General features: G+C 37.4%; 2 protein-coding genes across 5 annotated transcripts in view; one reads left to right on the forward strand and one right to left on the reverse strand.

Moving 5' to 3' along the window:
* SPATA7 (spermatogenesis associated 7) overlaps positions 1-9,079 on the forward strand; it is a 34,046-nt gene extending 24,967 nt beyond the window's left edge. For 2 of the 3 annotated variants that reach the window (XM_057733359.1, XM_057733360.1), the window contains 6 exons: positions 491-557; positions 2,245-2,360; positions 3,897-3,950; positions 5,260-5,337; positions 8,065-8,122; positions 8,377-9,079. In XM_057733359.1, coding sequence (XP_057589342.1) covers positions 491-557; positions 2,245-2,360; positions 3,897-3,950; positions 5,260-5,337; positions 8,065-8,122; positions 8,377-8,940 — 937 coding nt within the window. In that variant the 3' untranslated portion in view covers positions 8,941-9,079. The remainder of the gene's footprint in view (positions 1-490; positions 558-2,244; positions 2,361-3,896; positions 3,951-5,259; positions 5,338-8,064; positions 8,123-8,376) is intronic. The other variant, XM_057733361.1, reaches the window with a different exon arrangement.
* Positions 9,080-21,617: 12,538 nt separating this feature from the next.
* Positions 21,618-27,996, reverse strand: part of PTPN21 (protein tyrosine phosphatase non-receptor type 21) — a 67,457-nt gene continuing 61,078 nt past the window's right edge. For both annotated transcript variants that reach the window (XM_057732018.1, XM_057732019.1), the window contains exon 19: positions 21,618-27,992. In XM_057732018.1, coding sequence (XP_057588001.1) covers positions 27,864-27,992 — 129 coding nt within the window. In that variant the 3' untranslated portion in view covers positions 21,618-27,863. The remainder of the gene's footprint in view (positions 27,993-27,996) is intronic.

Consider the following 27,996-nt stretch of genomic DNA (forward strand, 5'->3'; position numbering starts at 1 on the left):
CTAGTGTTATATAAATGAATACTTATCTGGTACTAGGTTTTAATTATTTTTAAAAGTAAAAAACAATTTATGACTAGTATTCTTTTCTCTGGGTAAAGATAAGAGGTATAGTAAGATCAGTTTGTATACATTTAAAGAATTAAGGAATTAAATCTAATGGTAGGACTTTTAAGTGAAGAAGAAATGAGGGAATAAAATATAACATACTTTTCTGATTGTATTTTTGACAGCTTTTAAAGGTAATGATTTCCATTTCCCTAGTCCCATTCTGTCCAACTGAAATCTAGCTGCTATTCAAAAAAAGGAAAAAGAGGCATATGTAATCCAAACCATGTCAATTTCCTGATTATGTAATTAGAAATTACACATTTTACAAGAATAGATTCATTTTATCTCTCATGTTTGAAGTTTATTTTTTTCGGGACTGTAAAGCTTATCATCAAAATATTTATATTTTGAAGGTTTAACAATTTCTTTTAAAATATTGCAGCTTTAAATCTGATTTTGAGACAGTTGAGATCAAGAACTTCGCAGATTCAGAAACGAACATAAAGCAGGTAATAAAAATGAGATTTCTTTGTGTCGCACATTCAAATTACAGCTGCTTTAATAGAACATGTGTAGCTATTTGGCCTGTGAAGAATAATCTCTTGGTGACACTTCTTGCATGTGATATAACCAGCGTACAGAAGCATTGCCTTTTTGCAAATGGTTATTGCTTTCTGTGATTGGCCTGCCCAATCCGGGAAGTCATTTGTTGTCAGCATCTTTTCTAGATGGTTGGCTGGATAGATGGGTGGGTGAATAAAATACCTTAAATGTTCTTTCCAAAGATGTAGACTTGGATCACTAAAGGAGCCAGAAAAGTGCAGAAGTTATTTTAGTTTCTATGCCTGTATTTTTTTTTAAAGAATTGCCACTGATTATATTATTGGAAATTACACATTTTATAAAAATAGATGGATATCATTCTCCTGTGCTTACTTTTGTTTTTTTCTAGACCATAAAGATCTTTTTTTAGTGTTTGTATTTTGAATGTTTAGCAGTCATTTATATTAAAATATCACAGCTTTAAGTCTGACTTTGAGATATAAACTGATTATTTTTTATTTTGGGGGTATTAATCATACACTTATATTCTAATCTAAATTTATTGTTTGTAAAAATGGTTTGTCTGTTAAAATGTCAAACAGATTCAGGGATAGAAGAATAAAATATAAGCACACTCAGCTTCCCTCTTCCCTTCTGAAAAGGGATAAAGGATAGTAGGTTTCCATCTCAGACATTAGTAGCTGTTTGACATAGGGTTCTGCCATTTAAGGCCCAAGGACAAATCAGCTCCTCTGAGAGCTGAGTGTCCACATCTAGAAAAACTGTACTTAATATGCAGGATCATTGGAAGGAATAAATGCTGTAGGTAAAGTACCTAGTCTAAGTCGGGCTCAATAAATGATGGCTGTGACTAGCTTGAGATTTAGGAAGAGGGTTAGCTCCATAGATAACTAAATAAACTAAAGCAGCAGTCCATTTTTATGACATTGTGTTCCAAATGTTTATCTATAACCCTGTAAGAAAACAGCATGTTCCCTTTACTCCATAATCAGTACCACCAGCAATCTACTTGAGGAAGCTAGTAAGAGTATTGGCTGCAGTAGATAGACCAACATTCTAACAGCGGGTTTAAAACTGTAAAGCACTACACATAAATTAGCATTATAAAGATTAAATCTGATAATGCAAGTAAATGCTTGGCACAGTATGCGGCCCCTAGTAAGGATTCTATAAAAGTAGGCTGCCATTATTTTTTTGTTTTTCTTAATATTGTTGTTCATACTGCTGGAGCTACCACTGCTTCTACAATGCATATTTGATTTGAAACAGATGGGCTGTTGAGTTTCTGAATAATAGGATATTTTCTCTCAAGTTTAAAACTTGCAGATTTTTTTCATTTTCTCTTTATATGTTTATTTGTGGTATTCTTTAATGTCATTTAAAATATTCATCATTAAAATATAAGAAATTGTGTTATCTTACTTTAAATAAATTTAAGAAAAAAGTCTTGATTGTATGAAAAATGAATTCTGAAATATCTTTTGTCCTAATATATCAGTCACTTTTATCTACTGGGTATCTCTGCTCTCTTTCATGAACCATTTTTTGAAATTTGCTGTTTTGCTTTAGTTGTGCTTTCGTAATGTATTTTTGAAGCAAAATAAAGATTTATTCTTCTCATTGCATCCCTAGGCATCTAGTTGTATGTCATATGGTACCAAAGGAAAAATAACCCCTTTACCTTTACAAGGGCATGAGGTACCATGGGAAGAGGCTCAAGACGGTGCTCTTCACTGTTCCTCATCAAGGTATTCCAACTCTTTATATCTCACTGCTTTCCTGTGTAACAGACATACAGACTGTGCAACATGAGGGGACTTCCCTGTCCAGTGGTTAAGACTGTGCTTCCACTCCAGGGAGGCACAGGTTCAGTTCTGGTCCGGGAACTAAGATCTCACATGTCCCGCGTTGGTTGGGGCGGGGGGGCTTCAGACTTTGAAACATGAGTGCTATTTTAACTACCTGTGCTCCAGTCTATTTGGTATTGTACAATTCAGTGGCCTTGTTAGTGTTATTAAGGAATATTACAAAGTAGGTCGTCACTAAAAGTTTAAAGGAATTCATTTTGCTAATTCACTAATAAAGGGAAAAGGGGCACTGCCTTGTATTGTTTACCGTCACTCTTCATATGAGAAAGGATTTTCCCCAAGACAGATCCTCCAGCAGTGATGCTCAGCTGTTTACATGGCACAGATAGTACCGAGGAACCTTACCGTCTGAGGATTCATCATTTGTGATTTTGAACATTCATCATATGCTAGTGCTTTATCTATCCATGCTTAGTAGAGGAGGCACTATTTTTTAAAACAACTCATCATGTTTAGTAATTATGGAACACTGTGCCCAAATAAAAATGATAGGTCAGCAGGTAGTATAGAACCTAAAAAATGCCTTTGATAGTTTCAGTGGTCAAATGCATTTCCACTGTCAGAGTTTGCATATGAGATGAAAGAGGTAGAAGAAAAAAAGGACTAAAGAGCAGGAATGAGACATCCTATAGCAGACTGGAAGCAAGCACATGCAATCCTTCAGGGCCCTGAGGCCTTTCCTTAGGGAGATCTCACCTGGCAAGGCTTTGTGCGGGGAGGGAGTGGCAAGGGGGGTTATTAACTTCTCTGTCTTGAAATTCATGATGCTTTAGTACTCATACCTTAGGATACTCTCTTGAGCCAGCTGAGCCAGGCTGCGATGAATATAAAGAATGACCTAAAGAAAGAGTTAGTTATCTTTCGTAGTAGCTTCTATCTAAAAGAAGTAAAATATTATAATTGAACATACCTGAATAGAAAGCTTGGAATTAACTAATGATGACATAACTGAATAATGACAAAATTTATCATAATGACCAGCTTAAAATTTTTTTCTATAAGGAAATATGTTTCCAACATCATTTATATTTTAGCCTTAGTCAAATTGATAATTGTTTATACAGCGTAAGCTTCATAGTACTGGGTTGGCAAAAAGTTCGTTCTGGTTTTTCCGTATGATGTTACAATTTTAAAAAGGATTGTGAATTTGTAATTACAAGACTAGTTTAAAAATCTGTCCTTACTACTTACTAACATGTGACCTTGGCAAATTACTTAGCCTTTCTACCCCTTGGTGAATTGTTTAATAAGTGGAAAAAAATAATACCTACCCAATATACCTGACAGGGTTGTTCTGAAGATTAGACTAGATAATGAATGTGAAAAGTGCTTTAAAATTCTGAAACATATTGTTACTAACATATTACTGTATGCCAATCATTGTTTTGTTCAGATATTCTAATTTTCTCTTTCCAGGGCAGTATGTCAATATTTCCTGCAGCCACCTTCAGGGAGAAAAATCTATTCTGAGTAAGGTCTTTTTGACTTCTTCATTTTGCTTAGTGGAAATGAAGAATTAAGACTCACACAAATTATTATTAAATAAGTCAGGATTGAACACTAATCTTTCTTTACAGCCAGCTTTGGGGTTCGGTCATATAATACACACTACATTTGAGAGAATGACCAGAATTTCCTGAAGTAATTATTAATCACGTCATCTTTATGTCCAGTGGAAATTTGTCCCTAAATTAATGCTTGCTATTTTTTTATAATTAGTGCCCATAATTTTTATTTTTATAATAAAAATAATAAAGAATAATAGCGATGAGTTTTAGAGAAACACAGCCTTTTGGTAGCTCAGGATACCACTCTTGGAGGTTTCTAACCTCACCAGTTTTGGGGGGGTTTGAATATTGTTTTAGTTAAGCTGCATTTTTTCAGGGAAAACAATCTATTTTTATAGAATTTCATTTATTCTCAACCTTGCTGCCTGTGAATCGGTTTGAAAGCGCAGTTTTTATGCAATCTTTTAATCTTCTGTTTGATTTGCTAGTTAACTCTTTCCCTTATTCAGCAATCGAGTAGGTACTTGCTATTCACGTTTTCTGTCATGACTGATTTTTAGCTAATTGAAATCAAACTTAGTACCCTAATTTTCGTGTAATAGCTGCTAAAATATAGTTAACTCATAAGATAGTGTGACAGAAATGTGTCCAGGTAATTGAAAATTATCACTCTATTTATGTACACAAATTTTTCTTCTAGAATATTTTTCCTCATCTCCAAACCTTTTGAGAAAAAAAAGTAATTTTTTCTGCTCAATAAATTTCTCAACCTTAAAACAAGATACTCTCCTAGGAGCAGGAGAGGATTTCATCGTTGAAGTTCCTGCTTCTCTGGATGACTTTCCACTTTCCCTTCTGCCGTGAAGAGGGACTCATGCCTCTGTTGCTGGACCTGGTCAGGGGCCAGAGGACATTTAAAATGCTCACCAGGAGCACGTGCCCCCAGTGGGTCACACCTAGCTGCCCTCTTGCCACTGCCCCTGGTTGCTTTCTGTTTTATTTAATCCTTGCTTGCTTTTTACTGCCTGGTGGATGTTGCAGACATCTGTGAAATTTTACTCTATTGGGGAATATTTTCTCATCTTTAATACCAATAAATATCCTTGCATAATTTGAGAAGGTAGATATATGTTTGTTTTATAATGTTCCTCTTAATTGGGATAGTACATTTGTAATTGTACAGATACTTCTAATTAGATACTCATGTTTCCTATAATTTTCAGAGTAAATGAGCAGTAGTTTTTATGCTGTATATCACTTTGCCTTCACAGTGAAGAAGAACTATTGTATCTGAGTTTCATTGAAGATGTAACAGATGAAATTTTGAAACTTGGTTTATTTTCAAACAGGTTGGATTTTTAAAATTGTATTATGTGGGTGAACAGTACATTAAATACTCTTCATTTGGTGTTAATTTTTTAAAGCATTTCCACATACTAGGAAATGAAAATTATATTGCTTTCTTAGGGGACCGTGTGCTTATAATTGATAGTAAATTATAAAGGATGTTTAATTCATACTCTAAGGCGAGTTCACAGTTTGGGGGAGTTAGAGAAAAGAATAGAGATTTTATTCATTTAAATACTACCGTATCCCTAAAATACAGAGAACATAATGCCAGAGGTGGCCTGGGAGTGGGTGGTGGGGGTGCAAAATGGTTGAAGAGTCAAAAGGAACAAACTTCCAGTTATAAAATAAACAAATCATGGGGATATAATGTACAGCATGATGACTGTACTTAATAATACCATATTGTATACTTGAAAGTTGCTAGAAGAATAGATCTTAAAAGTTCTCATTATAAGAAAAAAATTTTCTGTAACTATGTATGATGACAGATATTAACTAGATATATTGTGATTATTTTGCAATATATACAAATATCAAATCATTATGTTATATACCTTAAATTAGTACAATGTTGTACAGCAATTATACCTCAATTTCAAAAAAGCTTATCACAGAAAAAAAGAAAGAAATGGCATCCATATTTGAAAGAAAACCATAAAACTGTCTTTATTCACAGATGACATCACCCATGTAAAAATACCATAGTCTACAAAGTAACAAACCAAAAGTACTATTATATCTCTTAGTTTATAATAGACTAGTAAACTGAATTTTTGCTGCTCTTTTGCAAAGATCTGTCCTCTGTTTTTACTATTTGAGACTGTCATGTGAATCAGAAGCAAGCTTTTTTGTTACAACTGTTACTAGTACGGTGAGGACAAATTAAAGGCTAGGTTTGCACACTGAGTGAAAGGGAAAGTTTGCAAAACCAGATTAGTATTATGTATCTTAAGGAAACTATGTGGTCCTCAACCAACTTGAACATTTATTTAGCTAAAATCCATTTAGATAAAATTTTATGATATGTATCATAGGACCCCATTATGTATATGCTACCTGCCTTCCCTGTCATTAATAATGTCAAATACAGACATTTTTTAATGAGTTATTTCTATTTCTATGTGAAGTTTTTTAAATTAAAGCAAACATTTTCATTATTAGTATAAAAAGCTACTCCAAAAAGGCGTGAATTTTTTTTTACAAAAATTCTATTTACCTGTTTCATTTTAAAAAGGAATGTCTGCATAATGGTGTAGAGTTTCAGATTTGCAAGATGAAAAACTTCTCTTGATCTGTTTCACAGCAATGTGAATATATGTAATAATACTACTGAACTGTAAATTTTAAAACTGGTTAAGATGGTAAATTTTACATTATGTGTTTTTTTACCACCACCACAACAAAAACATTGATTCCAACTGTAAATAAAAAACTACAGCAAAGTTTAGAAGCCAAAACAAAACAAAAAAAGGTTGGCATGAAAAATATGTATTTGTGCTTAAAAAACTCATGTTTTTCTTTTAGATTATACGGCTGTTTATTGTGGCAATTTTTATAGTAACACCAAAAAATGGAATGACCCAACATGTTGAATAGTAAAGGTTCAGTTGAATAAATTGTAGAATATAATAGTAAGTTCTGTTCAGAGATTTTAAATGATGTTATAGAAGTGAATTTATTGATACATAAAGATGTTCAAAATATTTAGTTGATTAGAAAAAAATAATATGGGTTTCAAAACAGTATGTATTGTTTAATCCCAATTTTGGTAAAGAAGTGTGTAGGCATAGGATAATGCCTAAGAAGTGAATGGTCCAAACGTCAATGATAGTTGTAAAATATAGAATACAGCCTTCTTGGGCTTTTTAAAAATTTCAAATAATTCAGAAGAACTGAATCTAAGATTGGCTCAAAACTTCATTGACAGTAACAAACGGTAACAAGTGAGTTGTTTTTCAGGCAGCTGATGAATACACTGCTGTGACAGCTGGACCGGCATGGTGTAGCTGAGGGACTGTGTCTGGAGCCAGACACGTCTGGGTTAAATTCTCTTAATGGCTCGTGACCTTAGGGGAGAGGAAAGCATCATCTTAGAGATGTTGTTTTCTCATCTTTAAAATGGGTTTTGTAATACCTTTGTCTCCCGGTGTTGGTCACGATTAGAGGTGTAATCATTATGTGTCCAGCACAAATGTCTGACACTTAGTGGTGCTTATTAATAAATGATAACTTTATGTTATTATGTGAATTTACCATGTGTGGAACTTTTTTTCAAGTACAATTGAGGAAGCATTGCAAAAAAACTCTTTATAAAAGAATTTTTAGGGTTTGCTTTTGGGGGTGGTGTGTATGTGAAAGCAAGAGAAGGGAAGAGGGGATGGCTTTTGGTGTTTGTATATGTGTGTGAGAGAAAAAAGATAAAGAGGTTTTTAGTGTTGGGGGGGAACTCATTGAAAATATTTTATTCACAGAAATGTAAGTAGCATGCAATCTTTCAGAAGAAATACTGGCATCTGTTACATAACTTAAACATAGTAGAAGCCATACTAGCTTCCAAATTGGAGAACTTGACAGAACAGGGAAGGATTAGTGTTTATCTTTGGAAAGAAAAAGGGTAATCTAAAACATATTTTCCAACCTTTAGTAGTTTATTTATTGCATGGCTGTTTTATATTTAGTTGATTTTCTGATTTTGAGACATTAACATTTTCATTTATCGTTTGTAGGTTTCTAGAACGACTGTTTGAGAGACATATAAAACAAAATAAACATCATTTGGAGGAGGTTTGTCTTTCTTTAGAAGTTCATTAGAAAAATTCTAATGTAGAAAGAATTTTAGTTTTACAATACTCTCAAAGAATGCATTAAAAGCAAGCACTTTTTTTCCCTTGCACTTTTTGTGTGTATGGGGGTGACGGGTGCAGACAGAATGTGAAAGAAGAAATATTAATCCTGCTGAAGTTAGCAGCACTGCAGACAAAAGTAATTCAATTTGACTAGTTTAATTAATATTATTCTTGTATTTTTTTTAATTCCAGGAAAAAATGCGCCACCTGCTACGCATCCTAAAGGTGGACTTAGGCTGCATGTCCAGGGAAAACTCGGTAATGCTAGATGATGTTGATATGTTGCATTTACTTGATTTTGAAAAGGCCGAGAATTCAGAACAAAATGAATATAAAAATGAACAAGATATAGCCATTCGACAGGAACGTCAAGAATACCAAAAAGCTTTGAATATGTTATTGTCTGTACCAAAGGATGAGAACGAGATAGTCTCTTCACCAAATGAATTTTTCCTGCCTGTCTATAAGTCAAAGTATTCAGATGGGGTTATAATTCAACAGGTGAATGATGAAACGAATCTTGGAAATTCAGTTTGGGATGAAAAAAATGCAAGTATGTCAGACAGTTTACTGGACCAAGAAACCTCTGTGAATGTCATTGAAGGCGACAGTGACACTGAAAGAGTTGAGACTTCAAATGAATTGTGTTGTCTTAGCACAGCACTTGTCCCATCTGTTCAGTTGTACAGCATCAATGGTAATCAGGACATGGAAGGACCAACTCTTAAAATCATGGAAATGAGCATTGAGGACTGATCTTTGGTTGTTTGATCTTCATTAATAAATATCCCAAATGGCCAATAATTCAATATTCCTTTTACTTTTTTTTTTACTTTTCTGTATTAAGATTCCTGTGTTTGATATCCGTGTTGTATAATAAATTACTATAAATTTAGCAGCTTAAAACAACACACGTATTATTTATCCCACAGTTTCTGAGGATCAGAAATCTAAACACAGCTTAGCTGGGTCCTCTGCTCTTGGTCTCACAAACCTACAAGCCAGGTGTCAGTTGGGGCTATGGTCCCATCTGGAGGCTTGACTGGGGGTAGATTCTGCTTCTAAACTCTTTTCATGTTGTTGGCAGAATTTCTTTCCTTATAGCTTTAGGTTTGAGGGCTTTGGTTTCTTGCTGGCTGCGACCACTGGCTGCCCTCAGTGACCAGAGGCTGCCTGCCATTCCCTGCTACTTGGCCCTCTCCATAGACAGCTCACAACGTGGCTGCTTGCTTCTCTAAGGCTAACAGGAGAGAGACTCAGCTAGCAGGATGGAGTCTCACAGAACATAATCATAACATAATGTGATCACAGGAATGACTTCCATCACCTTTGCCATCATATTCTTTTGGTTAAAAGCAAGTCACAGGTGCTGCCTGTGCTTAAGAGATAGGATACAAGGGTGTAAATGCCTGAAAGTGAGAATCATTGGGATCTCCTTAGGATCTGCTGGCCACATTTCTAAAGTTCCTTTATAGAGGAACATTTTACCCACACGTAAGTGATTTTGTAGGCAATGGGAAAGGGGCTGTGATCTGGAGTGGCTCTTGAAACATTAACCCTTGTCTACAGTATCTAATTTTCTTTCTTCTCACTTTTCTGCATTATCTAAAGCCTCAAGGCCTTTCTAGTTATCAGTGAGCTAGGATGGCCTATCAGCGATCTGAAAAATCATCCCTTCTTGTGAGGGAAAACATTCTACTAGACCTAGTCTGATACCTTCCCTTTGTCCTTGTAGTTCGTGAATGGGATCCTTACTATTCAGATGTGTCTCAGAAGACTCATCTCTACTTACGTCTTTTCAGCCACTCACAATAATGTAACTGAATATATGAGTGCCTGTTATATACAAAGTTTCATGCTTAAGCACCATGGAGGGTAAAAAGATGAAACAGAAAAATCATGATAACCCAGATGTTCTAGAAACTTGGCAATTTCCTCCAAGTATCCCATTCCTCAGGCTTTTATCATCCTTTGCCCACACAACTGTTTCCCAAAAGGTGGTGCATACCACTGGAGGTATTAGAGCTGAGTTTTGGTGGTAGGTGGACGACAGGTTCGTCTCACGCGTGGGACGTGAAGCTGTGTTCAGGATCCAGGCTCAGGGACACCAGCAAAGTATGTTAGGGCTGCGTACCCAACCCAGTTCTCCCCCAATGCCTTAGGCCCCAAGTCGTCCTGCTGCAGTCTTTCCTTGGCTCCACCTACCCTCTGCTCTCACCTCTGGAATTTTTACTTTACCCCCTGAACAACCTCTCCTCTCCCCATCCTGCAGTCCTCTTTCACCACCTAAAATATCTCAACACTATTCTTGGCTCCCAAGCTGCATCTCCCCATCAGTCATACTTCACCCCTCTTATTTTCTTCTTGGACTCCTTTCAGCCGCCAGGGCCCCTCTCTTCAGTCTCAGCCTCACTCTGCCACAAACCCCTCACCCCGTTATCCATGTAAGGTACCTCAGAATCACTGTCCTGGTTCAAATTTTCCTCCCTTTACTGAAGCTGCCATCTTGTTTAAGGCCTTCTCAGTAACTACCTTCTTGCTGCTTCCCCACCTTTGGGCCCTGCTCCAGACGACATCCGCCTGCCCTGCTTTGACATGTCTGGTCTTCTCTTCCCTCCAGGTCTGGGTACAGCTTTTTGTCTCTGGGGCCATGACCCATCCTAACTTTTATACCTGTTAGGGTATTCTGTTGTTGTTGTTGTCACCCTCAGGTGTCCCTGTAAATTTTAAGTTTAAAAAGGTGAGTTGGTTTAAAGAAATGTTCAAAGTGGTTCTCAGATGGCAAAAGTTGTGTCAAGGTAGGAAGTGAATGGTGAGTTCGGGAAACACTGACTTAGACTTGAAGCAGCATGTTAATTTATATCTTTCCCTCTGCTTTTCCCAGAGCCCATTCTCCACTCTGATTTGTAGAGTCATGGTGAGTGAGCCTTTTGAGCCAAATTGCTCAGGTTTGATCCTTATAAGCTGCAACTTTAAGCTGGTTACTGAGCTTCCTTCTTTTCATTCGTTGAATGGGCGTAATTACAGAGCCTTTATCACAGGGCTGTAAGAAGTTAAATATGTTGTACAAGAAAGACTCACAGGCTGCTATTATTTTAAAACAGACCATGCCACTCCCTTTAAAAAACAAAAACTTTGAGCATTTCCTCTTGCTAACAAGAAAAGGTACAGGGGACTTCCCTGGCAGTCCAGTGGTTGGGACTTTGCCTTCCAATGCACGGGGTGCAGGTTCGATCCCTGGTTGGGGAGCTAAGATCCTACATGCCTTGGGGCCAAAAAGCAAAAACATAAAACAGAAGCAATATTGTAACAAATTAAATAAAGACTTTAAAAAAAATGAAAAATGGTCCACATTAAAAAAAAAGGTACAGGCCCCTTTGCATTTTTTATAAAGTCATGTTTTCCTCCCAGTTCATCTCTTTCTATGCTCTCCCAAGCATCCTAAGTATTTATCACATCTAATTGCTTGTTCCCGGAACATACAGACGTTCGTTCGTCCTCTCTCTCCATTCCTTTGCATTTGCTATCTGCTCCAAATATCTCCCCTCTGCTGCCCTCTGGAGCCTTTGACAGCCCAGATTGAATGTAGCACTGAAACCTTGAGTGATTGCTTCAAATGTCCCTCCTGCTCTGGGCGAGATCTTTCATATCTACCATATGAAGTATAATATTGTTTACGAACCCAGTTGGTCCCCCCTCTAGACTATGGGCTTCTCAAAAGAAAGGATCTGTTTCTCTTTGTATCCCCAGAGCCCAAGTGCTTTTGTTCATGGAGGGAGATAGTTTGATCTTGAGGGGATGTTTAGCTCCAAACAAGGTTATAGGGAAAACAGGACAGATATTTCTTTCTCTCTTTACACTCAGAGTGCAAATTCCCCACAGAGAATGGGCAATGTGGCAAATTGCTAAGTTACATGAAAATTTCCTCATTTGCTCACATTTCAAATAGTTTAAAATATAAATCAGCATCTTTCTGAGAAGGTTTAAAAAGTCATTTCCCCCAGTGAAGCCAGAAAAGATCAGAATAGTTTTTGTGGGGCAAGATGAAAATCTACCAAGAGGATTAATTAGCTGTGTGGTTGCCAACAAATTAATTTATCCTGGGTCTTTGTTTAAAAAAGTTTGGATTAGATGATACAAAGATTTCTCTTAGTTTTTGTTTGTTTGTTTGTTTGCTCTCTTAGTTTTAATATGCCCAAGTTAGTCTTAGCTTAATTCTTAGGATCTTTAGAAATTGTAAATGAAATAATTTACACCTGGAAGTGGAAACCCCTCTTCACCCTTCATGTGCTAGTATAGTTCTAGAAAGCAGTCTGCTAAATTGATTCACATTTTGGTGATAGAAGATGCCACCTAGCATGATACTTTTCCCAGAGCTTTTAAAAGCAGCAGATCAGGGACTTCCCTGGTGGCACAGTGGGTTAAGAATCCGCCTGCCAGTACAGGGGACATGGATTTGAGCCCTGGTCTGGGAAGATCCCACATGCCACAGAGCAACTAAAGTCTGTGCACAACAACTACTAAACCTGCTCTCTAGAGCCCTTGAGCCACAACTATTGAGCCCGTGTGCCACAACTACTGAAGCCTACATGCCTAGAGTCCATGCTCAACAACAAGAGAAGCCACTGCAAGAGAAGCCTGCACACCACAACAAAGAGTAGCCAGCCCCCACTTGGCTTCAACTAGAGAAAGGCCATGTGCAGCAATGAAGACCCAACACAGCCAATTAATTAATTTAAAAAAAAAGAAAAGAAAAAAGAGTAGCAGATGCAGCCCATAATGGCATATCCCCCAAAACCGAATCTGTATGTTTAATTCCAAAGCCAGGAAGAAGATGCATTTGAATTGGGGTAAGAAAAATTTTGCTCCAAACCCAACCTTGTTGCCTTGAGAATTGTCCTGTACCAACATTCAAGTTTGGAGGCAAAAACACCTAGCAGTCCTGGATGCAAGTGTTCCATACTCACCTTCCAAGATCTTAAAACGGGTGGGTTGAGATGGGCCAAGATGGCCGAGTAGAAAGACCCTGAGCTCACCTTCTCTCATGGGCACACCAAAATTACAACTATTTACAGAACAACCATGAAAAATACCAGAACCTACAAGAAAAAATCTACTACAACTAAAGATATAAAGAAAGAATTACGAGATGGGTAGGAGTGGTGGAGTTGCAATATAGTCAAGTCCCACACCCCCAGGTGGGCAACACACAAGTGGGAGAATATAACTGCAGAGGTTCTCCCCAAGGAGCAAGGGGTCTGGGCCCCACATTGGGCTCCCCAGCCCAGGGGTCCTGCACCAAGATGATTAGCCCTCAGAACATTTGGCTTTGAAGGCCCTGAAGCTAGAAACCACAGGACAGAGCTCCATCCACCAGTGGGCAGGCAACTGCATCAGAATCCCTGACCCAACCCACAATTGAGCCTGCTCTGCCCCAGGACAAGCCTCTCACACCAGACTAAATACCAGCCACAGGATAACTATAGCCCCACAGTCTCTGGATCCAGCCCACCTACCAGCAGGCCAGCACCTGCCCTGGGACCAGCTGATACCTGGCCCTGCCCACTAGCAGGGACACCACAGACACCACAGCCAGCTGTGTCAAGAAATGGCCCCACCCACCAGTGGTCCAACACCAGCCCTGGGACCCCTAGGCCTACAGCCAAACCTCAGAACACGACTCTACCTGCCAATAGACTGTTACTAGCCCCAGGACCTGGCTTCACCTACAGATGTGTGGACAACTGCCCCAGGGTCTCCTGGACCCTGATTCTGCCCACCAGTGAGCCAATACTAGCCCTGGGGTCCCCTGGGGTTCTGCAGCCAGCTGTCTCATGACCCAGCCCCACCAACCAGTGGCTGGAAGCCTCTACTCAAGACAGAGCCTGGCAACCATAAAGACTGGGGTCCAACCAAGCCTATTAGACTGCCCAGAGTAGTCAGTCTGCCACAACAGAAGGACCCACATAGGGGGCACCCGTAGAGCATATAACTCTGGTGGCAAGAGAGGAGTGCACTGATAGGAGGCATAGGATGTCTCCAACAAAAGGCCACTTCTCCAAGGTCGGGAAACATAACCAACCTACCAGATACACAAATATAAAAAGAGCAAGTCAGGCAAAATGAGGCAACAGAGGAACATGTAACAAATGAAGGAAAAATATAAAACCCCAGAAGAACTAAGAAGTAGAGATAGGCAATCTACATGAGAAAGAATTCAGTCTAGTGATCATAAAGAGGATCAGAGGACTTGGGAGAAGAATGGATACACAGAGAAGTTAGAAGTGTTTACCAAAGAATAAGAAAATATAAAGAACAACCAAACAAAAATGAGGAATACAGTAACCGAAATGTAAAATACACTTGAAGGAATCAACAGTAGACCAAATGCTATGGAGGACTGGATCAGAGACAGAGTAGTAGAAGTAACTGATGTAGTAGAAATAACTGATGCTGAACAGAAAAAAAGAATGAAATGAAATGAGGATAGCTTAAGAGACCTCTGGGACAACATCAGATGCACTAAAATTCACATTATAGGAGTCCCAGTAGGAGAAGAGAGAGAGAAAGGGGCAGAGAACATATCTGAAGACATAATAGCTGAAAACTTCTCTAACCTGGGACAGGAAACAGACATTCAAGTCCAGGAACCACAGAGTTCCAAACAGGATTAACCAAAAAGGAACACACCAAAGCAAATTGTAATTACAAAAATTAAAGTGAGAATATTAAAAGCAACAAGGGAAAAGCAACAAGTTACATACAAGGGAACTCCCATAAGGCTATTAGCTGACTTTTCAACAGAGACTCTGCAAGCCAGAAGGGAGTGGCACTGTATATTTAAAGTGATGAAAGGGGAAAACCTACAGCCAAGAATATTCTCCCTGGAAAGGCTCTTGTTCCGATTTGATGGCGAGATCAAAAGTTTTACAGACAAGCAAAAGCTAAGTGAATTCAGCATGACCAACCCAGCTTTATAAGAAATATTAAAGGAACTTCTCTAAGCAAAAAAGAAAAGGCCACAACAAGAAACATGAAAATTATGGAAGGAAAAAGCTCATTGGTAAGGGCAAACATACAATAAATGTAGTAAATCATCTACACCAAGACTAGAAGGAAGGTTAAAACAAAAGTAGTTAAATCATCTATAGCCACAAAAAGCCACTGGGGATACACAAAACAATTAGGTGTAAAATATGATATCAAAAACAGTAATCATGAGGGAAGGAGCATACAAATGCAAGGTTGTTAAGATGCATTTGAAATTAAGAGATCAGCAACTTAAAACAATCATGTGTATATATAGATTGATATATATATAAACTTCATGGTAACCACAAACCAAAAATTTATAATAGATATACACCCAAAATAGAGAAAAGAATCCAAACGTAACATTAGAGATATTCATCAACTCACAAGAGAAAAAACCAAAAGAAGAAAGGAACAAAAAAGAAATACAAAACCAACCCAAAACAATTAACAAGATGGCAATAAAAACATATTTATCAGTAATTATTTATTCATTTATTTATTTATTTATTTATTGGCTGTATTAGGTCTTTGTTGCTGTGCATGGACTTTCTCTAGTTGAGGCAAGGGGGAGCTACTCTTTGTGGCATTGTGCAGGCTTCTCATTGCTGTGGTGCATGGACTCTAGGCATGTGGGCTTCAGTAGTTGTGGCATGTGGGCTCAATAGTTGCAGCTCATAGGCCTAGAGCACATGCTCAGTAGTTGTGACACATGGGCTTTGTTGCTTCACGGCATGTGAGATCTTCCCAGACCAGGGCTCAAACCCATGTCCTCTGCATTGGCAGGCAGATTCTTAATCACTGCGCCACCAGGGAAGTCCCTTCAATAATTACTTTAAATGTCAATAGACTATTGACAAATGTCAATTACTTTAAATGATCCAATCAAAAAACATATAGTACCTGAACAGATACAAAACAAGACCTGTATATATGCTGCCTACAGAGACTCACTTCAAATCTAAAGGCACACACAAACTAAAAGTGAGGGGATGGAAAAAGGCACTCCATGCAAATGGAAAGCTAAAGAAAGCCAGGGTAGCAATAGTTATATCAGACAAAATAGACTTTAAGACAAAGACTGTTCAAGAGACAAAGACGTTACATAACTATCAAGGGATCAATACAAGAAGAAGATATAACAATTGTAAATATACATGCATCCAACATAGGAGCACCTAAATACATAAAGCAAGGATTAACAAACATAAAGGGAGAAATTGACAGTAACACAATATTTAGCAGGGGACTTTAACAGTCTACTTACATCAATGGACAGATATCCAGACAGAAAATCAATAAGAAAACACTGGCCTTAAACAACACATTAAACAAGATGGACATAATATATATAGAATATTCCATCCAAAAGCAATAGAGAATACCCATTGTTTTCAAGCACACATGAAACATTCTCCAGGATAGATCATATGCTAGGCCACAAAGCAAGCCTCAGTAAATCTAAGAAAATTGAAATCATATCAAGCATCTTTTACAACCACAATGCTATGAGACTGGAAATCAACTACAAGAAAAAAAGCTGCAAAAATACAACACGTGGCGGCTAAACAATATGCTACTAAACAACCAATATATCACTGAGGAAATCGAATAATATCTGAAGACAAGATGAAAACACAATTATCCAGAATCTATGGATAGAGCAAAAGCAGTTCTAAGAAGACAGTGTATAGTGATACAAACTTACTTCAGGAAACAAGAATAATATCAAATAAACAACCTAACCCTACACTGAAGCATAAAAGAAAAAGAAGAACAAACAAAATACAAAGTTAGTAGAAGGAAAGAAATCATAAAGATCAGAAAATCATAAAGATCAGAGCAGAAATAAATAAAGAGACTAAAAAACAATAGAAAAGATCAATGAAACAAAGTGCTGGTTCTTTGAAAAGAAAAAATTGATAAACCTTTAACAAAGCTCAAGAAAAAAAGAGAGAGAGCTTCCCTGGTGGTACAGTGGTTAAAAATCCACCTGCCCATGGATGTAACTAGAGACTGTCATACAGAGTGAAGTGAGTCAGAAAGAGAAAAACAAATATCATATATTGAGACATATATGCAGACTATAGGAAAATGGTACAAATCAACCGGTTTGTAAGGCAGAAATAGCGACACAGATGTAGAGAACAAACATATGGCCACCAAGTGGGGAAAGTGGGGAGGGTTGGGGGGAATGAATTGGGAGATTGGGATTGCCATATATACATTACTAATAAGAAAAATATACCAAATTGTACACTCTAAATATATGCAGTTTATTGTATGTCAACTGTATCTCAATAAAAGTTCTTTAAAAAAAAAAAAAAAAGAATCCACCTGCATCGGCAGGGAACACAGGTTTGATCCCTGGGCTGGGAAGATCCCACATGCCACAGAGCAGCTAAGCCTGTGTGCCACAACTACTGAAGCTCGCATACATAAAGCCCATACTCCACAATAAGAGAAGCCACTGCAATGAGAAGACTGAGCACTGCAATGAAGAGTAGCCCCCACTCACCACAACTAGAGAAAAGCCATGAGCAGCAATGAAGATCCAACACAGCCATAAATAAATAAATAAATAAATAAATAAAATCAGAGAGAAAGAGAGAGAGCCCAATCAATAAAAGACTGTAAATAGCCAAAAAAAAAAAAATCTTGAGAAAGAAGAACAATGCTGGAGGAATCATTCTCCCTGACTTCAGATGATACTACAAAGTTACAGTAATTAAAATAGTATGGTACTTAGGTGTAGAATAAGCTACAAGGATATATTGTACAACATGGGAAATACAGTCAACATGTTACAATAATTATAAATGGAGCATAACCTTTAAAAATTGTGAATCACTATATTGTACAACTGTAACTCATGTAATATTGTACACCAACTATACTTCAAAAAAATTTTTTAAACTATAAACAGTGTTGTACTGGCACAAAAACAGACACATAGATCAATGGAATAGAATGGTGGCCCAGAAATAAACCCAATCACTCATGCTCAATTAATCTATGACAAAGAGGGCAACAATATACATTGGAAAAAGACAATCTCTTCAATAAATGATGCTGGAAAAACTGGACAACTACATGTAAAAGAATGAAATAGAACATTTTCTAATACTGTATACAAAAATAAACTCAAAATGGATTAAAGATGTAAATTTAAGACCCTGAACCATAAAACCCCTAGAAGAGAACAAAGGCACAATATTCTCTGGCATAAATCATAGCAATATTTTTTAGACCTGTCTCCTAAGGCAAAGCAAACAAAAGCAAAAATAAATAAATGGCACCTAATTAAACTTAAAAGCTTTTGCACAGCACAGGAAACCACTAAGAAAACAAAAAGGCAGCATACTGAATAAGAGAAAATCTTTGCCAGTTACATGACTGATAAGGAGTTAATATCCAAAATATATAACTCATATAACTCAACATCAAAAAAACAAACAACCTGATTAAAAAATGGGCAGAAAACATGAATATACATTTCCCCAAAGAAGACATTCAGATGGCCAGCAGGCACATGAAAAGATGCTCAACATCATTTATCATCAGAGAAATGCAAAGCAAAACTACAATGAGATACCACCTCCCATCTGTCGGAATGGCTATCATCAAAAAGATCACAAATAAATACTGGAGAGAATGTGGAGAAAAGGGAATCCTTGTACACTGTTGGTGGGAATATAAATTGGTGCAGCCACTGTGGAAAACAGTATGGATAGTCCTCAAAAACTAAAAACAAAACTACCATATGACCCAGCCACTCCAATGCTGGCTATACGCTGGAAGAAAACAAAACACTAATTTGCAAAGATACATGCACTCCAACGTTCATAGCAGCATTACTTACAATAGTCAAGATATGGAAGCAACTTAAGTGTCCATCAACAGAGGAATGGATAAAGAAGATGTGGTATATATATACAATGGACTACTACTCAGCCATAAAAAAGAATAAAATTTTCCCATCTGCAACAACATGGATGGACTTGGAGGGTTTTATGCTTAGTGAATAAATCAGAAAAAGACCAATACTGTATAATATTACTTACATGTGGAATCTAAAAATAAAACAAACTAGCAAATACAACAAAAAAGAAACAGAAAAAAAAAAAACAGAAATAAAAAACAAACTAATGGTCACCAGTAGGGAGAGAGAACGGGGAGGGGCAAAAGAGGTACAGGAGATTAAAAGATACAAACTACTAGGTATAAAATAGATAAGCAACAAGGATATATTGTACAGCACAGGGAATATAGCCAACATTTTCTAATAACAATAAATGGAGTATAACCTTTAAAAATTGTCAATTGGGACTTCCCTGGTGGAGCAGAGGTTAAGAATCAGCCTGGGGCTTACTAGGTGGCGCAGTGGTTGAGAATTCGCCTGCCAGTGCAGGGGACATGGGTTCTATCCCTGCTCCAGGAAGATCCCACATGCCACAGTGGGGCAACTAAGCCCATATGCCACAACTATTGAGCCTGCGCTTTAGAGCCTGTGAGCCACAACTACTGAGCCCATGTGCTGCAACTACTGAAGCCCACACACCTAGAGCCTGTGCTCCGCAACAAGAGAAGCCACGGCAATGAGGAGCCCGCGCACCGCAAAGAAGAGTAGCCCCCACTCACCACAACTAAAAAGAAAGCCCGTGCACAGCAAAAAAGACCCAACACAGCCAATAAAATTAATAAATTTATAAAAAAAAAAAAAAGAATCAGCCTGGCAATGCAGAGGACAGGGGTTTGATCCTTGGTCCACGAAGATTCTATATGCCATGGAGCAACTAAGCCCGTGCACCACAACCACTGAGCGTGCATGCCACAACTACTGAGCCCACGTGCCACAGCTACTGAAGTGCACATGCCTAGAGCCCTGCTCCGCAACAAGAGAAGCCACCACAATGAGAAGCCTGCACACCACAACAAAGAGTAGCCCCCACTCATTGCAACTAGAGAAATCCTGTGTGCAGCAACAAAGACCCAATGCAACCAATAAATAAATAAATTTTTTTTTAAATTGTGAATCACTGTGTTGTACACCTGAAACATGCAATATTGTAAATCAAGTATACCTCAATTTTAAAAATAAAAATTAAAAAAATACTTTAAAAAGGAGTTGACCATTGTTTTTCCTGCAAGGAAGTATATACTCTTTTATTAGTTTTTTATTGCTGCTCTAACAAGTTTCACAAACTTAATGGCTTGAAATAAAAACCCCATATTTACCAACCTACAGTTCTGGAAGCCAGAAGTCATAAAATCAAGATGTTGCCAAGGCTGCATTCTTCTTGGAGGCTCTGGGGGGAGACTGTTTACCTTTTTCAGCTTTTAGAAGCTGTCTGCATTCCTTCACTTGTGGCCCCTTCCTCCATCATCAAGCCCAGCCATGTAGCATCCTTAAATCTCTCTCTCACCTCTGCTTCTGTCATCACATCTCTGCTCACTGTGGCCCTCCTGACTCCCTCTTAGAAAGACCCTGTGGTTACTTTGGGCCCACCTGGATAATCCAGGACAATCTCCTCAAGAACCCTAATTTAATCACATCCTCAGAGTCCCTTTTGCCATGTAAGATAATATTCACAACTTCAGAGGACTAGAACGTGGACATCTTTGGGGACCCATCAGTCTACCACAATTGCATCATTAACCTAATAAAAATTGCCTAAATAAACCTTAGTGCCTATTAATTGTAGCTTGGCTATGTAATGAATCCCAAGTTGAGGTCTGTATTGAACATCTATGGCTTTTTAATTACTAAAGCAGTAGTTCTCCCACTTTAATGTACATCAGAATCATCTGGAGACCTTGTTAAGGCAGATTTCTGGGCCCTGTGCTCTTAGCTTCTGATTCAGAATTTTCAGACCTGGGATGTGCTTCAAGAATTTGCATTTTAGCAAGTTTCCAATGTTGCTGTGGCTGGTCCAGAAACAACCCCACTAATACATGAAGCGGATATTCCACCAGTAACAATAAGTTCCACCACAGGGTTCATAGTGTGAGGAGCTCTGCTGACCTGCTGGAAAGTACATAAATATTTATTCTTCAAATATATTAACTTTCCACAAATGTCCTGATTAATGAAGTTGGCTGTTTTGATAAGATGCATTCTAACTCATGATTGATGATGGTGGAGATGTGTGATGACAGACTGGCAACTTACTGAAAGAAACATCTATTGTCTGGAACATAATCTAAAATAACACATTGGGGAAATGGAACTAATCATATGCCTCTTTGGAGTAAGATCTAACAAAAAAATAGACAAAACAGCTCTAATTGCACTATTCACACACAAATCATATCTTGCTTCAATATTTATTTTTATGGCAAAAATAGACTATAATATATTCATTTCACATATATTACATTCATTCAAACTTTTTTGCCCATTAAATGTACACACTTATACAAAGCAATGACAGTTTAGGAGATTTAAGCTCTTTTGAGTATACATTTTTACATTATTGATCATCAGACAGTAGCACATAAAATCACTTTTTAAACTAGAAAATACTAGACAATTATGTATACAACCTGATTTTAAAAAGGTAGAATTCCCAGTGCATTGTTTGAATTATATGGCAACTTTCCAAGAAAATCTATTTCATAAAAAAATTTTCTCCAAATTTTTAAGTTTCTTAGGACTGTTAAGTCATACTAACTACTGTTGGAATTTTTATTTAAATAGACTTGTTATCTAGATATTCATTTTTAAACTATCCTTTGCTAAATTTACTATGGGTAGGGTTTAGTGTGCTTCAGTTTGTAACAAAGAAGTATACAACAAATTTCTGTCTTGTTGCAGTGTAATTCTTCATCTGAACTGAGTAGCATCATTAGAGTTCAAAATATCTCCCTCTTTTAAGCACAATAGAGTGAAACAGGCGTTTTCATGGGAAAATAACATTTGCATGATAAAAACTGTGTTTTATATTTTAATGTAAAAAATCACTGAAGAATACAGTAAAAAGCAAAAATATATTCTAATGGCCCAGTGCCAATCTTTTGTGTAAGGTTTACTCTGCAACCAAGCTTTTTTAAGGCTCAATATTTTAAAAAATATTTTTATCTTTTCCCCTCATTTTCAATGTGTTGCTTAGAAATTAAATACACTGATAATTGTGTAATAGCTCAATTCTACAAGAAATTAAGGTGTTTACTTTTAATATAGAATTGAAAAAATTCTAAAATGGGGAGTCCAAACTGATACTAACAGAAAATCTTCAAAAACATTAAGAATCATGCCTGTACAATAACTATTTCAACTTCTCTATTGGGTCACAAAACCAAACTATGCAAATAAAACCCACTAGAGCACTACTAATCTAAAATTTGTCACAAATTATAGTATTTTTTCCTTCCATTTTTTTCTTTCACCTTTTTGTTTTGTGGGCTTAAGATTTTGTATTACTTTTAATTCTTGTTTTTATTAAATCTGTTCTGGAAATAAGTTTCTCACCTCTGGAGAATATTTACCTTTTTTGAGGTTATTCGTTACAATGAGCCAGTATGGTATTATTCCAGTAAAACTACAAAAGCATTAGATCCTTTTAGGACACGTCTCTAAGATTAAATTACATTTCAATAAATATTACTATAAAGTAAAAAGAGGATTTGTCTCATTCAATGGTCCATTAATTGAATGTGATTTCTAATAAATCTCTGGGAAAAAAAGTTTGGACAGTCTCTTAGCATTTATGACAGCAGTCTGAACTGCGATACTTGCACTCTTACGAAAAATGAGTGATTGAGCTTATATTCCCCACTTACTTGTGGGGAATAAATGAGCAGGTGGAAGTGGAAAGCCAGTTACCATCAAATCTGTACTAGTCTCCTCAACCTACCCCAGAAAATGAGGACCGACAGATTCATGTTGTGGATAACGCAGATGATCCAACCTTCTGAACGTCTCTGGTAGTATAGACCTGCTCCTGGGAGTGAATACTGTACATCTCTTCTTCACCAAGCTTTTAGACCTTGAATTTAAACTACGCATGCACACTTAAAATGTGTCACTACCGACAGTGACAATCAAAATAAAGTACTGGTCTTTATACACAGTTTAGAAACCGCCTACCAGTTCAGTTTAAAATTGCAGATTTATTACACTGGAATCATGCACTGCTATAGCCAGTGTGGGTACATTACATCATAGATTCAAAGCCAAAGCATCTTCGAGATTTTAAATGGTCCTTTTATATGACACACCACAAAGTCATATTTAATGGAAGGAATAATGACCAAAAGATCTACCTAATAAGTAATTTTCAAAGATTTGGAAAAGTACGTTAGCCATACTGCTAGTTCTACGGGTGGTTCAAACGATTCCTTTCTTGTCACTCATTCATGCTTATTTATAATATTAAAACATAACTTAAAATAAGTATATGGTTACTATCCCTTTCTTAACCCAGCAACATATTGGATAAAGTTCATATTTACTCTAGTTTGTTAAAACTAAGTATTTTGACTCAAACATTTTTGGATATACGATGTGCAGCCAGGCCCTAATCATATACACGTGACCTAGAGATACTCTTTACATGGAAATATTTGCCTTGGAACTGCTGCTTCCTCAGCGGGGTGCTGCAGACCTTATACTTCCTTCTTGGCCCAGGCCCATCTTCTACTTCCCATTTCAAGCCAGGGACAATCCAAAAATAGATATGTAAACGGAAACAGGAAATGTAGGGGTATGTATTGCCAATTTATCTTCCTTCACCCCATGCCACCTCACAGGCAGTGTCATAGGCAGCATCCCTGCTCACCTCCATCATATGTCCCTTTCTGTTGCTTACCCTTCATGCGCCACTCAAGTTTCTGAGACAAACGACGCAACGTTAACATGATGTGGAATTCTCTCGTGGAACACTGATCAATCTGACTTCAGCTGCTTGCTGAGGCTCCATTCCCACTGCCGGGCAGACCCAGAGAGAATGTTTTCTGTGCTCTCACCAGCAGGGTGCAGCAGGGAGGAAAGCTGCTGTATCTTTCTCTTGGAGTACGGATGGCGGTGACTTGACTACCACTGCCTAACTTTCAGAGCTGCTGTGGTCTCAATAAGCTCTGGGAGAACAAACCAAGAACGCTGATACTCACTTTATAGTAATATTTCCTCTCGTAAACAATGCTCTCAGTAACTGAACATACATCTAAACTTTTAGAGCATGATTTTTATTTGGGAACTGCCTGAGCTATATAGAAAACTATGCCACTTTAACAACCCAAGGGCCCTTTCAAGCGTTTTCTGAAATCCTCTAGCCACCCAGCCCTAATGCATGCAAACCTTAACTAGACTTCTTGATTTTTCCTCATTTTTAATAAGTATTTATACATACTTAGGGTAAATGGAGCCCTTATCTCAGGTATTTGAAAAACTCATTGTTTTTTCAAGAATTGTTTTCAGGAAAATTCCCAAGGTATCTCTATTCCTCTGTTTTTGAAATATCTATCCCTCAGTTCAAAAAAAGAGGCCCCTCCAATTTAGATTATTTTAATAAACTTTAAACTGGAAAGAGACGGTTTAGCTTGTTCCACATGAAATCTTGATGGAAAGCAACTTCCAAAAATTTATATCTAAAAGAATCCCTTTCAAAAGTCTGATTTTTTAAATGATTTATAATAAACAGTAATTCTTTACATTTTAATAAAGTTTCATATTACATATAATATGGACATTTATATTTCCTTACTATTGTGAATATTAACTTATCAACCCATTTGAAATGACTGTTTTTCTTCTCATGATGAAAGCTTCAACAAAAAAGTTGGCCATGCCATGTTGTCATCACTCCACCCTACACTCCTCCTCAGGGTTTCTGCCTAGACCTTGGTCTTTCTGGGAATTTCTAAGGAAGCACAGCTTCTGTTTTAATCCTGCCAAAATGTTTGAAAGGCTAAATTCTAGGGCTTTTTGAATGTTTCACAGTAGATGTTCCAGAAGAATGTAAGTAATAATGATTTGCAATTAACATTCTAAATGATATTCTAAATTAATCCTTTCTGTGTTCAAAACTATCAACTAGAGTATTTTACCAAAAGACCCAACTAATCAGGAAAACTGATGCCAGAGATGTCAACACTGATTAGTGGAAAACACTGGTTTATAACCTATTTTTCGTGAAAATGTACATTTTGGTAATGTTGATATGAAATTAAGAATATCAGTGAACTAAAAGACACTAAAATACTGAAATATTGTTTAAGTTTGGCAGACAGTACATCCTGAACTCAGGGTGAGCCTATGAAACCTCAATGTTCTACAGTTTGCTCTTGAAAATCACATTACTTCAAAGCCCAGTAATGTAGATGTACTTTTATTCAGAAATACTTCCATATTCACTAACTGTTAATTAAAAGTTTAAAAATTCAAAAGGGACACAAAAAATTACATGGATCTTAGAAGTTATGTCAAACATGCGAGTTTTAAGAGTGACATTTACACAGTGTAATTTAGCCCTCATAAGTAATTTTCTTATAATCAAATTATTACAACAGGAACACAAAAATACCATATATTACTCTTTAGATTTTTGTTTTACAGTGTGTTCTTGTCAATGGGACACTTCAAAATGTTTAAACCTGACAGAAAAGCATTTTTTTTAAAACGTACCATGGAAGAAAAAAAAAAGCATCAGAAACACTCCTGTCCTTTACATGTGGAGATGTAAATACTACAATAAAAAAACTCTTATTCCATTCTCCTGGGGAGCTCTTTCTGAATATTTACACTTGGGTCTATTGTTGCTTAAACAATTTTAGATTTAAAATCACTTCTTTGTTCCCAAGTGAGAAACATGCCCACTTTCAATATCCATTTCCATTAATATCGTCTGAATTTTCCTCTTAAGTGGCTGGTTTCCGGGTCAGATTCAGGCAGATACACACACTGTATAAAGGAAATCCTGTCTCACAGCTAACAACACACACTTAATGGTGACAGTATGAGTTAAACTGCTTTAGGAGTCAACATGGGGATCAGAGCTGTCCCTAGGATATTGCAATTTGGGAGAATAATCCCGGATTTGACATTCTGGAAGCTCTACGTTTTGGAGAAGCAGCCTCAAGAAGGAAGAAAGAGATGGCTCCTCCGTCCTCCCCTACCTCCTCGGCTCCCACTGTGACAAGGCCGTCTGCCTGGTCCTGCCCACTGGCATGGGCCTAAATGGAATTGGGGGGGGCAGAGCTGAAGCTGACCTCAGGTGTGAAGTTAGAGGATTAAGGAGTGAAAGTTCCAGTACATCTTGAATACCACAGTCATCTCTGGGGGCCCCACACGTCTGCGCTGTGGTTTTGGGAGATGAGGTGAGACTATTACTAACTCTTCCCTTCTTTCAACCAAAAGAAAATAAAGCCTCTTCAAGGCTTCTTTTAATCATAATATAAACCTGATTTGTTAAAAAAAGAAGTGAGGTGTAGGTGGAAGAACTTCAAGGAAACAGAGTGAGTCATTGCCAGTGATGGGCCCTGAATTTCCTGGGGATACCTACCTCGGGGGGTCAGCCCCTAGCCTCTTCCCAAGCTCCTGCTCTCCATCCCAGCATCTCAGTCTGAGTATAGATAACACTGCATTTTTTGTAACGACAAAGGCAACTTGCATTTAGCATCTTGCATTTACACTGCACTTACTCTCGTCCTAGACATCCTACATACTCTTAGTCCTGATCTCTTCCAAAACACTTTCAATACGTCCGTTGTTACTATTTCACCTATAAAGCAACACATATATTAAAAACTCAGATTTATTGTTTTCAACAAAAAAAGTGCTTAAAACCATCTTATACAATTGTTTTTCACTTCATTTTCAACCAATAAAATCAAACTCGTTTGGGTTTATGAATAATACTGAAAAAAAATAGTAAATCTGATTATTCTTATATGTTTTAAATAATGTGCCTTCATTCCCAACTTTAACTTACATTGACTGACTCGTTTCAGTATCTCAATGAGTTGAACTCCTGCTTGGAAAATACAGAAGGTACAAATACATAGAATTTTTAGGATAAAAAACTTTCTGAATATAAAAATGCTTTCTGTGTTTCAAAATAACATTTTTAGATTCTTCTTGTAGTTTTGGGTTTGGTAACTAAACTGTTAAGTACCCAAGATTTTTAAAAATTAACAAAAGATAATAACATGGTTTTAAATACAAAGTTATATAGGAACCACTCACATCTGTGGATCATCGCCACAGAAAGTACAGTTTCTCAACAAGAAAACCCCAAATATTTTCGTCATAAAATAAAATTTCATTATCAAAAACTAGTTTAAGATAGAAACCTATATGCCTTAGTGATTGCCAGATTGCCAGCGCAGCTTCAGTGAAATAGAGAATTATCTAGAAAATACAATCTCCCACCAAACATGTGCAAGTACTGCAAATTGGACAGATCGGAGCAGGGCAATGCCTTCGAAACCAAGTCCTTTCTCTTCAGCACGTTTCCCAGGTGAAACCCCCTCTTCGGCCTGTGCGCCACATACTTCCTTCCAGGTGCCATCATTCACCCCGTCACTCGCGTCCTGATGCAGCGTTCTGCGTGGAGCAAGTGTCGAGGAGAAAGCGTGAGTCAGGCAAGCACTTTTTCTTAGCTGTAAACGCTTCACATGATCGGGTCCCCATCGGAAGCTGTGGGAGCTTATATGAGCCGTGAGCTTTTCAGGAACTGAATGAGAACTCGGTACACGAATGTGTACTGGCAGAGGGTCTGCACCATCATCATCCTCTGTTGCCTCAGCATGTCCAGCGCCCGTGGGATGTCCAGCACCTAG

Source organism: Hippopotamus amphibius, chromosome 4 (genome assembly GCF_030028045.1).
Source record: "Hippopotamus amphibius kiboko isolate mHipAmp2 chromosome 4, mHipAmp2.hap2, whole genome shotgun sequence".
Taxonomy (NCBI): domain Eukaryota; kingdom Metazoa; phylum Chordata; class Mammalia; order Artiodactyla; family Hippopotamidae; genus Hippopotamus; species Hippopotamus amphibius.